We start from the raw sequence: 13,439 nt of genomic DNA, 5'->3' as shown, positions 1-13,439 counted from the left end.
AGGATGGTCTCGATCTCCTGACCTTGTGATCCGCCCATCTCGGCCTCCCAAAGTGCTGGGATTACAGGCTTGAGCCACCGCGCCCGGCTGATGTTGCAGTCTTGAGTCCTAAGGCAGTTTGGAAACAGAATCCTCTCTTTCACTGGGGACCTCTGTCTTTTTCTTATAAAGCCTTCAACTGTTTGGATGGGGCCTACCCCCATCATGAAGAGTAATGTGCTTTATTCAAAGGCTGCTGCTTTAAATATCAGTGACGTGTGAAAAGTACCTTCACAGCAACATCTAGGCTAAGATTTGACCAAACAACTGAGTACAATGGCCTATCCAAGCTGACATATAAAATTAATTCTCACAGCATATGACAAAGAAGTTGAAGAAGTTTCCAGTCCTATAATAGAGAGTCAAAGGGTAGTCACCGTAAATATCTTTATGTGTTTTTCTTTGCAGCATAACCAGTGTGCAGCGTTCAGACAATGGGTCGTATATCTGTAAGATGAAAATAAACAATGAAGAGATCGTGTCTGATCCCATCTACATCGAAGTGCAAGGTAAGGCCACAGACCAGAGTTCCATTGCCAGAGAGCTGTTTGTTTTAGGGCCTGTATGAAATGTTTTATGTATAATACTCTAGAGTTTTGCCTGCCCATTTATAACTCCGTACGCAAACCTTGCAAATCTATCAGCACCGAAATTGTACAAGGTACTCCTCTTTATACTCTACAAGCAATAATGAAATGAATTCCGTTCCTGAAGTTTGAGCTCTATTCTAGGCATTAAAGGTGAGATACAAAGAGATTTTGGACTTCCTTGTCCACAGATTATTTACAATAAAAATAAACTGATGACTTCTTTTTAAGAAGCAAAATGCATTCTACCATCCAGTTTCCAGTGCTGGTACCAGATACCACTCACCTGGTCAAGTGGCTATTGGCTTATTATTCAGTATCTTTCCCTGTCTTGCCTGTGCAGACAGTGAAACCCTGGGGGGTGAGTGGTTTTCCTGGACTGGTTCAACAGCTCAGCCTGAGACTTCTTTTGGGCACTGGTATCTGTCAGGTGCATGGTTCAGAGAAATTCCATGACATCATATGAAGGTCCGTGGGGGTGAGGGATGAGACATCAGGCTAGGAAAACGCAGTCTCTGCCCTCAAGGCACTTGAACTCTAATGGGCAATGTGAGCTGATGCACAGGTGAGCCCAGGTCCTAGGTTTGGTGCCCTGAGTTGGGGGTTTGCATGCCTGGTTCTGCAATGGCAGGGTTGCAAGGAGAAAGCATCTTTATTATCACCCCCAGTGGTCACTCCTTACTACCCTCAGGGACTTCCCTCCGGGGCCCTTGTGCCTCTGCTCTGTGAGGTGCCCCTCTTAGCAGAGCCATTAGGTCACCTCCCTTTTCTGCTTTATCCTGACCTTCCTCATCACAGGCTTTAGAGCGGGTGATTAGCTTTTTCTTTTTTTTTTTTTTTTGGAGATGGAGTCTCGCTCTGTCGCCCAGGCTGGAGTGCAGTGGCGCGATCTTGGCTCACTGCAATCTCTGCCTCCTGGGTTCACGCGTTTCTCCTTCCTCAGCCTCCTGAGTAGCTGGGACTACAGGCGCCCGCCACCGCACCTGGCTAATTTTTTGTATTTTTAGTAGAGACGGGGTTTCACCGTGTTAGCCAGGATGGTCTCGATCTCCTGACGTTGTGATCCACCCGCCTCAGCCTCCCAAAGTGCTGGGATTACAGGCATAAGCCACCGCGCCCGGCCGGTGATTAGCTTTTTAATCAGAAACATCTCCCACTGAAAGGCTGCTATGCTACCCATTCTTTTGCGAACCTGAAATTGATGTCCACCAATGTGGAGAGAAGCCTCAGGGAGCACATGTGGAAGGAAGGAGGAGGAGTGAGTGGGAAAGACAGAAGAGACTCCCTCAGAGGAGTCTCTTCATCTCTTCATGACCTTTGCTTTGGGCCTATCCCAGGCTGAACAGCTCTTTCTCAGGGTTATGTCACCATCAGCCAAAGAGGGGGTTTCCTACATTTGCAGCTAATTTGGGAAAAAAATATTTAGAGGAGATTTTATTCGTCAGAATCCCAGAAAAATGCCCAGAGCAGGAACATATTAAGTCCAAAGAGAGTTTCAAAAAACCTTGAAACAGGACAAAAGAATTCCATTACACATAACTGCCACATCATTCTTGCTGGAACTAGATCTGTGAGTTTCCAATCCCCAAAAGAACATTTTTCGGACTTGTTATATTTTTGAACACCTGCCCCAAATAAGTACTGACTGGACTGACTGGCTTTCTCTGAGCTTCCTTGGGGCCTTGATTTTGGAAATTACAGTAGATCTAAGGATTGTAATTGCAACTATGTTTATACGGTTTTTTCATGAGTGCTTTTCATTGAAAAGCACTCAGACTTATACAAGGCTGTGGATTTTAAAATTCGTTATGACCCATCTGAAAGTCACACACATAATAGAATGTCTTCATACCATGGACAGATCTATTACATAGCCATGTTTTACTCTGTGTTTATTTTGGTAAGAAATACTGAAAACCTGCCAACGGGTCCGTCCCAGGAGTTTGAGCAACACCTGATGTAAGAACTGCCTGTGGCCTGCCTTCTGGTAAAACCAGTTCTGAATCACTATTTATAGCCCCTTTGGCAAAGCGTCCTAGAAAGCTGGCTTAAGGTAGACTGGCAGGAATTAGCCTCTGTTCTCCTTCTTATCCAACTTAAGGAGGTGAAAACTGATGAATACAGACCTGACTGACGCAGTAGATACAGAAATCTGTTGCTAAGCTAGGCACGGTGGTGACGCAGTAGATAAAGAAATCTGTTGCCAAGGCTGGGTGTGGTGTCTCATGTTTGTAATCCCAGCACTTTGGGAGGCCAAGGGGGATGGATCACTTGAGGTCGGGAGTTCGAGGCCAGCCTGGCCAACACGGTGAAACCCCATCTCTACTAAAAATACAAAAATTAGCGAGACGTGGTGGTGTGTGCCTGTAATCCCAGCTACTCAGGAGGCTGAGGCAGGAGAATCACTTGAACCGAGGAGACAGAGGTTGCAGTGAGCCGACATCAAGCCACTGCACTCCAGCCTGGGCAACAGAATGAGACTCCATCCCCCCGCAAAAAAAGAAATCTATTGCCAAGTTCTAGCCCAGTTTCCATTCCCCTTTGGGCTCTGTCTCTGCTTTCAGATCTGAAACATTCTTTCATGTAACGTTTTCTCTGCAGGACTTCCTCACTTTACTAAGCAGCCTGAGAGCATGAATGTCACCAGAAACACAGCCTTCAACCTCACCTGTCAGGCTGTGGGCCCGCCTGAGCCTGTCAACATTTTCTGGGTTCAAAACAGTAGCCGTGTTAACGAACAGCCTGAAAAATCCCCCTCCGTGCTAACCGTTCCAGGTAAGTCTGAGCCATGGGTTTATTTATTGATTTATTCTCTAGTAGTGGAAGGGATCAAAAGTTTGGTGACCCTTGCTGTGCACCACTAGCAGGCAGTGGAGACAGATGAAAGTGCAGGTGTGGCAGCAAGGTTATGGGACCAGGTAGACGGGAAGGTAGGTGGGAATCACAGGTGTGAGAATTCACAGGCCGAGGTGGGGAAATAGGTGAGGGCCTCTGAGGATACATAGGGTTAAGTTGTTGAAGTGGCCAGAATCCTCGAGCCCAGGCAGCAGGAGCCCTGCTCACATCTCCCGTTGCAGCTGTGACCTTGCTGGCCTGTCAGGTCTTGCGTTTATGGAACCACTGATGTGAAGACCTCAGTGGGTTTGACACCGAGAGTGTGGATTGGTCACCGGGAGCTATTGCAGAAAGTGTGAGCCCTTGTGGGATTGTGGCTGAAAGGACATTCCACGGTCGTCGTGATTTCCATCCAAATGAAAGTGGCCCGGTTTTAGTCCCGCACATCACTGATGATGCTCGTTAGTACCACTGACGTTTCCCATGCACTGAAGTCGGTGGGCTCTTCCGTGGCTCCTCTCATTACGCAATATCTTTCAGCAGCATCAGGCAGTTACCACACGCCCTCCCTCCTTCCTTTCTCCAGGGACTGTATGCCTGAGGCTGTTCTAGGTCTTCAGGACACAGCTTGGACTTTTGGAAACACTGTCCTGGCTTCTGTTTCATTGAATGACACCAATTCATTGCTCCTCCTTTGTCATCCACTGGAGTTTTAAATGGCAGGGCTCAATCCTGGGCCCCCTTCTTTTACTCTGAGATGCTCCCTCTTGGGAGAGTTTCTCTGGGCCCCTGGCTTTAACACCATCTAGAAGAAATGACCTTGAACTTTACATCTCCAGCCCAGACCCCTCTCCTGAGTTGCAGGCTCGTGTATCCAACCGCCTCCTTGGCATTGCCACTTGCTGGGTACATACGCATCTCAGAATGAAACTCTTAACTCCAGACTTGTTCCACTCCAGAATTCCCCATCTTAGTGAATGACATCACCATTTTCCCACCCTTCCTTTTTCTCATCTTTCATGTTGGCATCAGTTCTGCTCCTACAACACTTCTGAAATCTGTCTTTTCTCCATCCTGCTGCCAGCACCCTGGTCCATGTCATTGCCAGCTCTTGCCATCGCCTCTGCAGTAGCTTCCTAACTGGACCTTTTTGCTCCCAGCCTTGTCCCTACTCCCATCTACCCTCCTCAGTGGCAGATGACATCACCTGCCTGCTGAAAATCCTGCAGTAGCTCCCCGCTGTCTTAGACTGTCACCCAGTCCTTCCTGCCCTTTCCCTAGGGGCTGCGTGTCCCAGCTCCTTCCTATGCATCCAACCCAGCCCCATCCCATGCTTTCCACCCTGCTTATTAGATACGAGTCACATTGATTGCCTTTCACTTCTCTAGGCACATCCTGTTCCTTCCTGCCTCAGGACCTTTGCACTGTCTCTTCTATCTGCTTGCGGTGTTCTTCCAACTGCCCTTTATCCCATGACCCAACTCAAACATCACTTCTTCAGAGAGGCCATCCCTGATCGCTCCTAACTATTTTAGGTCCCCTCAATCCCATATTGCTGTGTACTCCTCTGTTGCACTTGTCACCGTCTATAATTATCCAGTTTATTTGTTGAGCTCCTTGTCTAGCTGCTTCTTCTTCTTCTTTTTTTTTTTCTTTTTTTTTGAGACGGAGTCTTGCTCTGTCACCCAGGCTGGAGTGCAGTGGCGCGATCTGGGGTCACTGCAAGCTCTGCCTCCTGGGTTCACACCATTTTCCTGCCTTAGCCTCCTGAGTAGCTGGGACTACAGGAGCACAGCACTGCGCCCGGCTAATTTTTTTTTTTGTTTTTTTAATACAGACTGGGACATTCTCGTGGTCTCGATCTTCTGACCTCGTGATCCGCCCACCTCGGCCTCCCAAAGTGCTGGGATTACAGGCGTGAGCCACCGCGCCACTGCCCCTGGCCATGTAGCTTCTTAGAGAATGTATGCTCAGTAAGGACAAGGGCTTTCTCTCTCCCATTCACCTCTGCACTGCCAGTGGCTGAAGCGGTGCCAGTGGCTGAAGCGGTGCCTGCCTCCTAGTAGTACTCAGTAAATATTTATGGCTAGAATGGATCAGTAAGTGAATGCCAGCCCCTAGCTATTAACTCTGAATCACTTTTCTTTTTTTTTTTTTGAGACGGAGTCTCGCGCTGTCGCCCAGGCTGGAGTGCAGTGGCCGGATCTCAGCTCACTGCAAGCTCCGCCTCCCGGGTTTGCGCCATTCTCCTGCCTCAGCCTCCCGAGTAGCTGGGACTACAGCCGCCCACCACCTCGCCCGGCTAGTTTTTTGTATTTTTTAGTAGAGACGGGGTTTCACTGTGTTAGCCAGGATGGTCTGGATCTCCTGACCTCGTGATCCGCCCGTCTCGGCCTCCCAAAGTGCTGGGATTACAGGCTTGAGCCACCGCGCCCGGCCGATTTTAGTGTCTTTTCGTGTGCTTATCAATCGGTCACGTCTCTTTTTTGGTGAAGTGTCACTTCAGGTTTTTTGCCTATTTCTATAAAAATCCTAGAATCCACTTGACAATGTTTACACAAAAATTCCTGCTGTGATTTTGTCTGCAGTTGTATTGTTTTATAGACAAGTTTAGAAGAAAATGATGTCTCGACAATATTGAGCCTTCCAATCAATGAATACATTATATCTCTTCATTTATTTATGTCTTCTTTAATTTCTCTCAGCAATTTTTGTAGTTTTTGATGTAGAGGTCTTACAAGTCATTTGTTAAATTTTTTAAAATTTTAAAATTGGAATTATATGTACTTAAAGTATACAGTGTCATGTTTTGAAATACATAGTGAACTGATTATTACAACCAAGCTAATTAATATAGCTATCTTTTCACATAGTTACCATTTGTGGCAGTGGGTGGGGTTGGGGGGTGGGGAGGGAGGCTGTGGGGGAGGGAGTGTAGGAGGATGAGAACACCTAAGATCTACCCTCCTAGCAAATTTCCAGTATACTGTGCAATTTTGTTAACTATGCTGTACGTTAGATCTCTATGCTGTACGTTAGATCTCTAGAACTTATTCATCCTACGGATTGAAATTTTCTACCTTTTGACCAACATCTCCCCAGTCCTCACCCTCCTCTACCCACCCTTTTTAACTACGGTTCTATTCTTTATTTCTGTGAGTTTAACTATTTTAGATTGCACATGTAAGCGAGACCATGCCATTGTTTTTCTTTCCTTTGTCTGATTTATTCACTTAGCATAATGTCTTCCAGTTCCATTCATGTTGTCGTAAATGCCAGGATTTTCTTTTTTGTACAGGCTGAATAGTATTCCCATATATATCTATATACCATAATTTTTTAATCCATTTATCTGTTTATGCACACTTACATTGTTTCCATGTCTAAGCTATTGTGAATGATACTGCAATGAACATGGGACCACAGGTACCTCTTTGAGATCCTCATACCATATACCCAGCATGGGAATTGATGAATCATATGGTGATTGATGAATCATATTTTTAGTTTTCTGAGGAACCTCCAAACTGTTTTCCTTAATGGCTGTGCCAATTTACATTTTCACCAACAGTGTACAGCCAATCAGAAGGCATTAATGTAGCACTTATGTACTAATAAACAGCATATTTGATTTTATTTCCCAATTGTTTACTGTTAGTAAATAGAAACTAGATTTTCATATGTTTTATAAAAATAGGGACAAAATCTGTCCATCTCTGTTTATAACTTTTCTGTATATTTTCTCAGAAATTAGAAGTGTGTTTGTGCGACAAGATCTGCAAATTATTTTAATACCCAAGGCTGTAGTTAGTCTTAGCTTGGAGATCTGATTTATTTCTAAAAGGTCAGTTCTACCCTCACAATGGCCACCTGTTTTGCATTTCAAGTTCTTTACAATTTAATTTTACTTTTTAAAAGTTTAAGCTTTTTTTTTTTTTTTTCCTTTGGTAGAGAAGATTTGGGCTCACATTTTTTTCCAGGGTGTTACATGAAAATTCTCAAGGTGGACTACTAGATTTAGCTGGCATCAATCCGACAGTGTTCAAATCATCAGCACCCTTTAAAAGAGTCATTGGAATTCCACGATGATCTGAAAAGTTTAGGAGACAGACCCAGACAGCAGGGAAGCCTAATCCAATCATCCTTAAAAATCTGAACAGTCAGAATAGAACTGTAGCATACAGCCTGTTGGTCACAGGAGCAAGAACTATTTGTTCATTTGCATCTCACCAAATTCTTACATGCACCGATCCAACAAATGAGCCAAAACTTAGGCTCCAAAAATGTTCATTTTGGTCTTCTAAAACTCAAAGGCTATCCAGGGTAGATACCTGTCTGAGTTTGTCCAGCTGACCAGTGCACGGGGTGGTGGTACCGAGTGTGGCGCTTTCCCACCGTACACACTCGTGGAATCCACAGTACCACGTGCCGTCAGGGCAATGGCTCCACACGAATCTTCTCTGTTATTGTTCCAGTTTTAGTGTATGTGCTGCCAAAGCGAGCACCGTCAGAATTTCTTTAGGAGGGATATCTGAATGGGAGTTGAAGGGAAAAGTGAGCATATTTTAAATTTTAATACACTCTCATCTCCCTCCAAAAAGATCTTGCAAGTTGGCAATCTTTTTAGTAGAATATGGTAATATGTGCCCTATATCACATACACACAGTGTTCAGTCTTGACTTTTCGTCAGTCTGATGGCAAATACTCTATCTGTCGGAATATCTGATTTACGCCTCCACCTGTTTCCATGAGACCAGGGGGCCTCTAGAAGGCAGGAACTGAAGGTTTTTTTGGCCACATATTCAGGGGTCTGGTTCAGTGCCTGAAATGTGGTAGTTGTAGAAATGCCCAGTAGGAGAGCACCTGCGGCAGCATTCATCAGCAGGTGCTTCCGAATTGTGGGTGCGCATGATGACTTCACTCTCCATCAGGGGCCATCAGGTACTACAAACCAAAAACTGAACCATGATAGTGGAAATCCTCACTAACACTTCACCAGCTTTTCTAGAGTTTTCAGAGTAGCGACAAATGTGTCTGTAAATGAAGAACTCTTACTTAAACTGCTGAGTTGAAATTCTAGTTTCTAGATGAATACGCAGTAGACTGCACTGCTCAGGCAGTTTTCCTATTTGTGAAGGGTTTGGAAAGTGGGGCTGCTGACTTTATTTTTCTTAGTGACAGTATTTATTAAATGCCTGTTTGATAGTGAAGATGGTCTAGCTGGTGCTATACAGTGAAGTGAAGGTCTGGAGGAGTAATCATATATTCAAGCCAGAAACCTGAAACTTCCCCAGATTCTTCTCTTGCCCATCCAACAATCATCACCAAGACTTGTACACTGTTCTCTCTCTCTCTTTTTTTTTTTTTAAGATGGAGTTTTGCTCTGTCACTCAGGCTGCAGTGCAATGGCGTGATCTGTGCTCACTGCAACCTCCGCCTCCCGGATTCAAGCGATTCTCCTGCCTCAGCCTCTCAAGCAGCTGGGATTACAGGCATCCACCATCATGCCCGGCTCATTTTTGTATTTTTGTAGAGATAGGGTTTCACCATGTTGGCCAGGCTAGTCTTTAACTCCTGAACTCAGGTGATCCACCCACCTTGGCCTCCCAAAGTGCTGAGACTACAGGCGTGAACCACTGTGCCCAGCCCTGTACATTGTTCTCAAATGTCAGTTGTGCTGCACTTCCACCACCATGGCCTTAATTCAGGCTTTCCTGGTTCATCACCAGGACTGTTGCTGTCACCTCTTACCTATGGTCCCAGCTTTCTTGTTCTCATCCCCCTACCCCACCACCATAATGAGTGATGCTCCACTTGTGATTAAAGAAGTTCTCCTAAAATACAGAGCTTCTCGTTCCTGGCATGACTCCCCACTACGTGCAGGTTAAAATCTACCATTTTACCCTGAAGTCTGAGACCCACTGGGGCTTCAGCCTAACTTTCCCAGGGTCTCTGCCTGCCTCACCTGCAAAGGCACCTGCTTGTGAGGCCTGATGAGCTTTCTGCAGGCCTATGAGTGCACTGTGCCTTCTTGCCAAGCTGCCTTCTCATTGTCTGTCAAACCCCCGTTCACCTGACACACAGATCATGGTTCTCCTCTGAAAACCTTCCTGGTCACCCCCTTGTCTGTGTATTCACAAGGCCTCTTCCCCATTGCATTGAAGCACAAACCCTCTATCTATTTGTCAGGCCTCCAAGAAGACTTACTAATCAGGTGATTATTATGTATGATTTATTCATTAGGTTAGCCCCATCACCCAGCACAGCACCTGGCACGTAAGAACTATGTGAATGAATGAATGAACTAATGAACAAACAAATTAATTACAAATAGTCCTTGAGTTTTAGGTCCTATCACTGGGACAAAGGGACATCATGATAATGAAGTAACTTGTATTTATAAAATTATTTTTACATTTAAGTTCTTCTCTCTTTTCTCATTTATATCTCCAGCCGGTCCTGTGAAATTAATAGAACAGGATCTTTCATGTCCATTCTGTAGACCCAAAGGGCTAAAATAAGTCCAAGGAGGAAGGGCGTGGGGCCCAGGCTGCTGAATGTGGGGATTGTGCTGGGCTCGCAGGAATTACTCTCAAGTCAACTAGTTGCTGACTGTTCCCTTGTGTCTGCATTTTGTAATGTTACAAAAGAACTATGTAAAAACTTATTTTTAATTAAATATATTTTTAATTTTGGGGAAGCTTTAGTTTGATACCTGAGTCCCTCCCAGTAATTCACGTGTGAGGAGGTGGGTGCTGAGGTCAGCTTTTGGGGGCTTTGTGCTGAGCAGCCGCCCCTGACATGCTGATGTAAATAAAGCAGTGAGTGTTGGCAGGGAGACGCCATTCTATCTGAAATTGACCTCTAAGTAAACTTTGCCGACCCCTTCTACTGAGGGAATGCTAATTGGTTTAAATAGCTGATTGTTTGGACTGCTTTGAGCAAGCATTGTTTATGAATGGGAAGGTCGTATGCCTTTTCTCTCGATACAAGTTTTTATTTTTCCTCTGTGTTGTATGAGCTTTCTTTAAGGAACATGAGCAAAGAAGTAATTTGTCTAAAGGATGTTATTCTGAGTGAACAAAGCCAATCTCAAAGGTTGTGTGCTGTATGATTCCATTTAGATAACATTCTCAAAAGGACAAAATTTTGGTAATGGAGAACATATCAGAACAATTTCAGGGGTTAGGTTTGGGGATAGGATGTTCCTTTAAGGGGTAGAATGAGGGAGCTGCTTTTTGGTGATGGAACAGTTGTGTAGCCACAGATCTGTACCTGTCATAAAATTTCATAAACCTATACACTCATTCTTCCCCCCAAAATAAAACAAAGCAGAAACTGGTAAAATCTTAGCGGAGGCCTGTATTTTAGTTAATACTATTGTACCAAAGTCACTTTCCTGTTTTGATCATTATACCATGGTTACGTAAGATCTTATCATTGGGTAAAGCTGGGTGAAGGGTGCACAGTAACTCTGCTATTTTTGCAACTTCTTGTAAGTCTAAAGTTATTTCAAAATAAAAAGTTTCTTTTTTAAAGAATTTTTATCATGGGCAAAACCAAATCTCAAAATAAAGAGCAGAACTGCAAAGAGCTTTAGCTTCATGGTGTTCAATGGTGGAGTGCTTTCTAAGTTAGCAGGTAAGAGCTCCAGCTCTGGCATATATTTTTAAATTTTTTATATTTTGTTTTTATTTTTATATGCAATAAGTTACTAACTCATTGCCAATTTTGACCTGCCTTTCTGTTAACAGTGGTGGGCTTGCGTTGATCTTTCAGGCTTTTCTTTTTAAAAAAAAATACCCATTTTATATTTAAATCCATATCTAGGAAACAGCTAAGCTAGCTTTTGTTTTAGTTAGTTGGATATAATTGTTACTATCCTTGTAATAACAGAAAGAGTAATAATAACTAGAATTTAAACAAATTAGTTCATAATGCCCACAGTACTTTCTGTAAAGAATTACTTTGAATCACAGAGCAAGCTGTGATAATTAGGCAGTTTTGTTGTTGTCTTGCTTTGTCACCCAGGCTGATATGCAGTGGCGCCATCTCCACTCATTGTAACCTTGAAACTCCTGCACTCAAGCAAATCCTCCCACCTCAGCAACCCAAGTAGCTAGGACTACAGGGATAAACAGCTGTTTTCAAATTTTTTTGTAGAGACAGGATCTCACTATGTTGCTCAGGCTAGTTAGGCATTTTTTAATATCCATCTTACGTATTAGAAAAACGTTTGGAACTATTAAGAGATCAGTCTTCTTAAGGTCTATTCTCCATATGGCAGCTGGAGCAATCCTGATACAAGTCAGATCATATCAGCTCTCTGCTCAGAGCTCTGGGTTTGCCACTCAACAAGAGAAACAGGCAAAGGCCTCTCCCACATGTTCCCTCTGCCTAGAACCTCCCCAGGCCCCGAAGTATCAACTTGGCCCCTTTCCTCACCCCAACTCTTTCCTCAGAGGCCGTTTCTCAAGGAACCCCCTCTGATGCCCCCCACCCATCATTTAAAATTACAGCTTGCTTCCCCACCCATCCTGGCCCTCTGATGGTCTTCTATTTTTCCATAGTACTTATCACCTTCTAATATATCATACATCTTACTTTTTTTTATCAAGGTTATTATATATTGCCCATTTCCCTCCCTGAAAATGTGAGCTCTGTAAGGGAGGGAATCTTTGTTTTATTCGTGGATATATCCAAAGTTTCTGGAAAAAATGTCTGGCTTGTAGTAAATACTCAGTAAATATTTGTCAAGTGGATGAATGCAGAGCAGATAGAGAAGCTACCTCACTTACGCAGCATGATCTTCCATTTGTTGCTTCCTTTGGTAGAAAGATGGATACAAGGGGAAAAAAAAAAAAAAAAGAAAGCAGGGACAGAATTGTTTATCTAGTTAATTTGCAGGATTGCTTAATTGAGAACTCAAAGAACTGGCTCAACTGTGCTCTTAAGAGTTGCTCCCTCAGCAATCCGATTGTCCTTCCCTCAAGGGAACATTCTGTTACTGAATGTTCCTTAAAAATATGTTTCAGAGCTGTGTCATAAATATCTTTTCTCAAACCAGCAGACGACCAAGCAAGAGGGGCGTGAACCATCATAATGGAGTTGGGTGAAAAGGAGAAATTACTATAAGGGGGACGACCTACCCACTAGAAGAGGAGCTGGCTCAGGAGATTGTGGGGGTTCCAGTGCCCGGGTCCATTCAGGATAGAGTGGGTGGTGGGGTGGAGACTTAAGGAGGTGGATGCTTTTTCTCCCTGGAAAGTCACAAGGGTTTGGGGCTATAAAATGTCAAGGTCTATTCCAGTCTGGTAGTTATTGTTTATCCACAGAGAGAACTGGCGAGTGAGAGGGAGCTGTCTTCTCCTAGTGTACACTCATTGCTATGGTCAATCAAGGCTTATAAACGAGTGTCTAGCTGGGAAGCCAGTGCCGTTAAGCCATGAAAGTTTAGCAGAAAAAATTAAGCAAAGAAGACTATGTTTGGCCTAAGTGCCGTCTAGTTTTGGAGAAAGTTACCTTTGGTTTGAACCAGTTTCCTCTTCTCTCTGCTGGCATATGGGCGCTAACCACCTGACCTTGTAAACTGTTTTAATACATTGTGTGGTTACTGCCAGGCAATTCAGACTTGGTGTAGGTGTCTTGTGCTAGGACATTTGCTATAGATTGTTTTTTTGACCTTGTGTGCACTATGAAAAGAAGCACACAGGAGAAATGACTGTCCATTTGACCTGAAGTCATATTCTGTGATAATGTTTCCCTTTCAGCATTGATAAGCCTGATAGGAATGAAGACCACTGGGCCTGAATTCTGCTAATACAGGATCCTATTATAGGATCTATAACTGGATAATGGATCTCAGTGAAATAAACCTCCTGTTTACCATAGGGCTGGCTCTTCCCCTTATGACAAGTTTGCAATGTGATTTTGTAGTTTATATTCAAGGGTTTCCTAAGAATTTTTAAGAATAATTG

At 43.9% G+C, this 13,439-nt stretch overlaps 1 protein-coding gene across 2 annotated transcripts in view; it reads left to right on the top strand.

The window, feature by feature from the left end:
* Positions 1 to 13,439, top strand: part of MERTK (MER proto-oncogene, tyrosine kinase) — a 143,090-nt gene that overhangs the window by 57,876 nt on the left and 71,775 nt on the right. For both annotated transcript variants that reach the window (XM_011980519.1, XM_011980517.1), the window contains exons 3-4: positions 448 to 548; positions 3,228 to 3,401. In XM_011980519.1, coding sequence (XP_011835909.1) covers positions 494 to 548; positions 3,228 to 3,401 — 229 coding nt within the window. In that variant the 5' untranslated portion in view covers positions 448 to 493. The remainder of the gene's footprint in view (positions 1 to 447; positions 549 to 3,227; positions 3,402 to 13,439) is intronic.

The sequence above is a fragment of the Mandrillus leucophaeus genome, unplaced genomic scaffold (genome assembly GCF_000951045.1).
Source record: "Mandrillus leucophaeus isolate KB7577 unplaced genomic scaffold, Mleu.le_1.0 Scaffold214, whole genome shotgun sequence".
In the NCBI taxonomy this organism is placed as follows: Eukaryota; Metazoa; Chordata; class Mammalia; order Primates; family Cercopithecidae; genus Mandrillus; species Mandrillus leucophaeus.
This window is presented reverse-complemented; position numbering and strand designations above follow the sequence as displayed.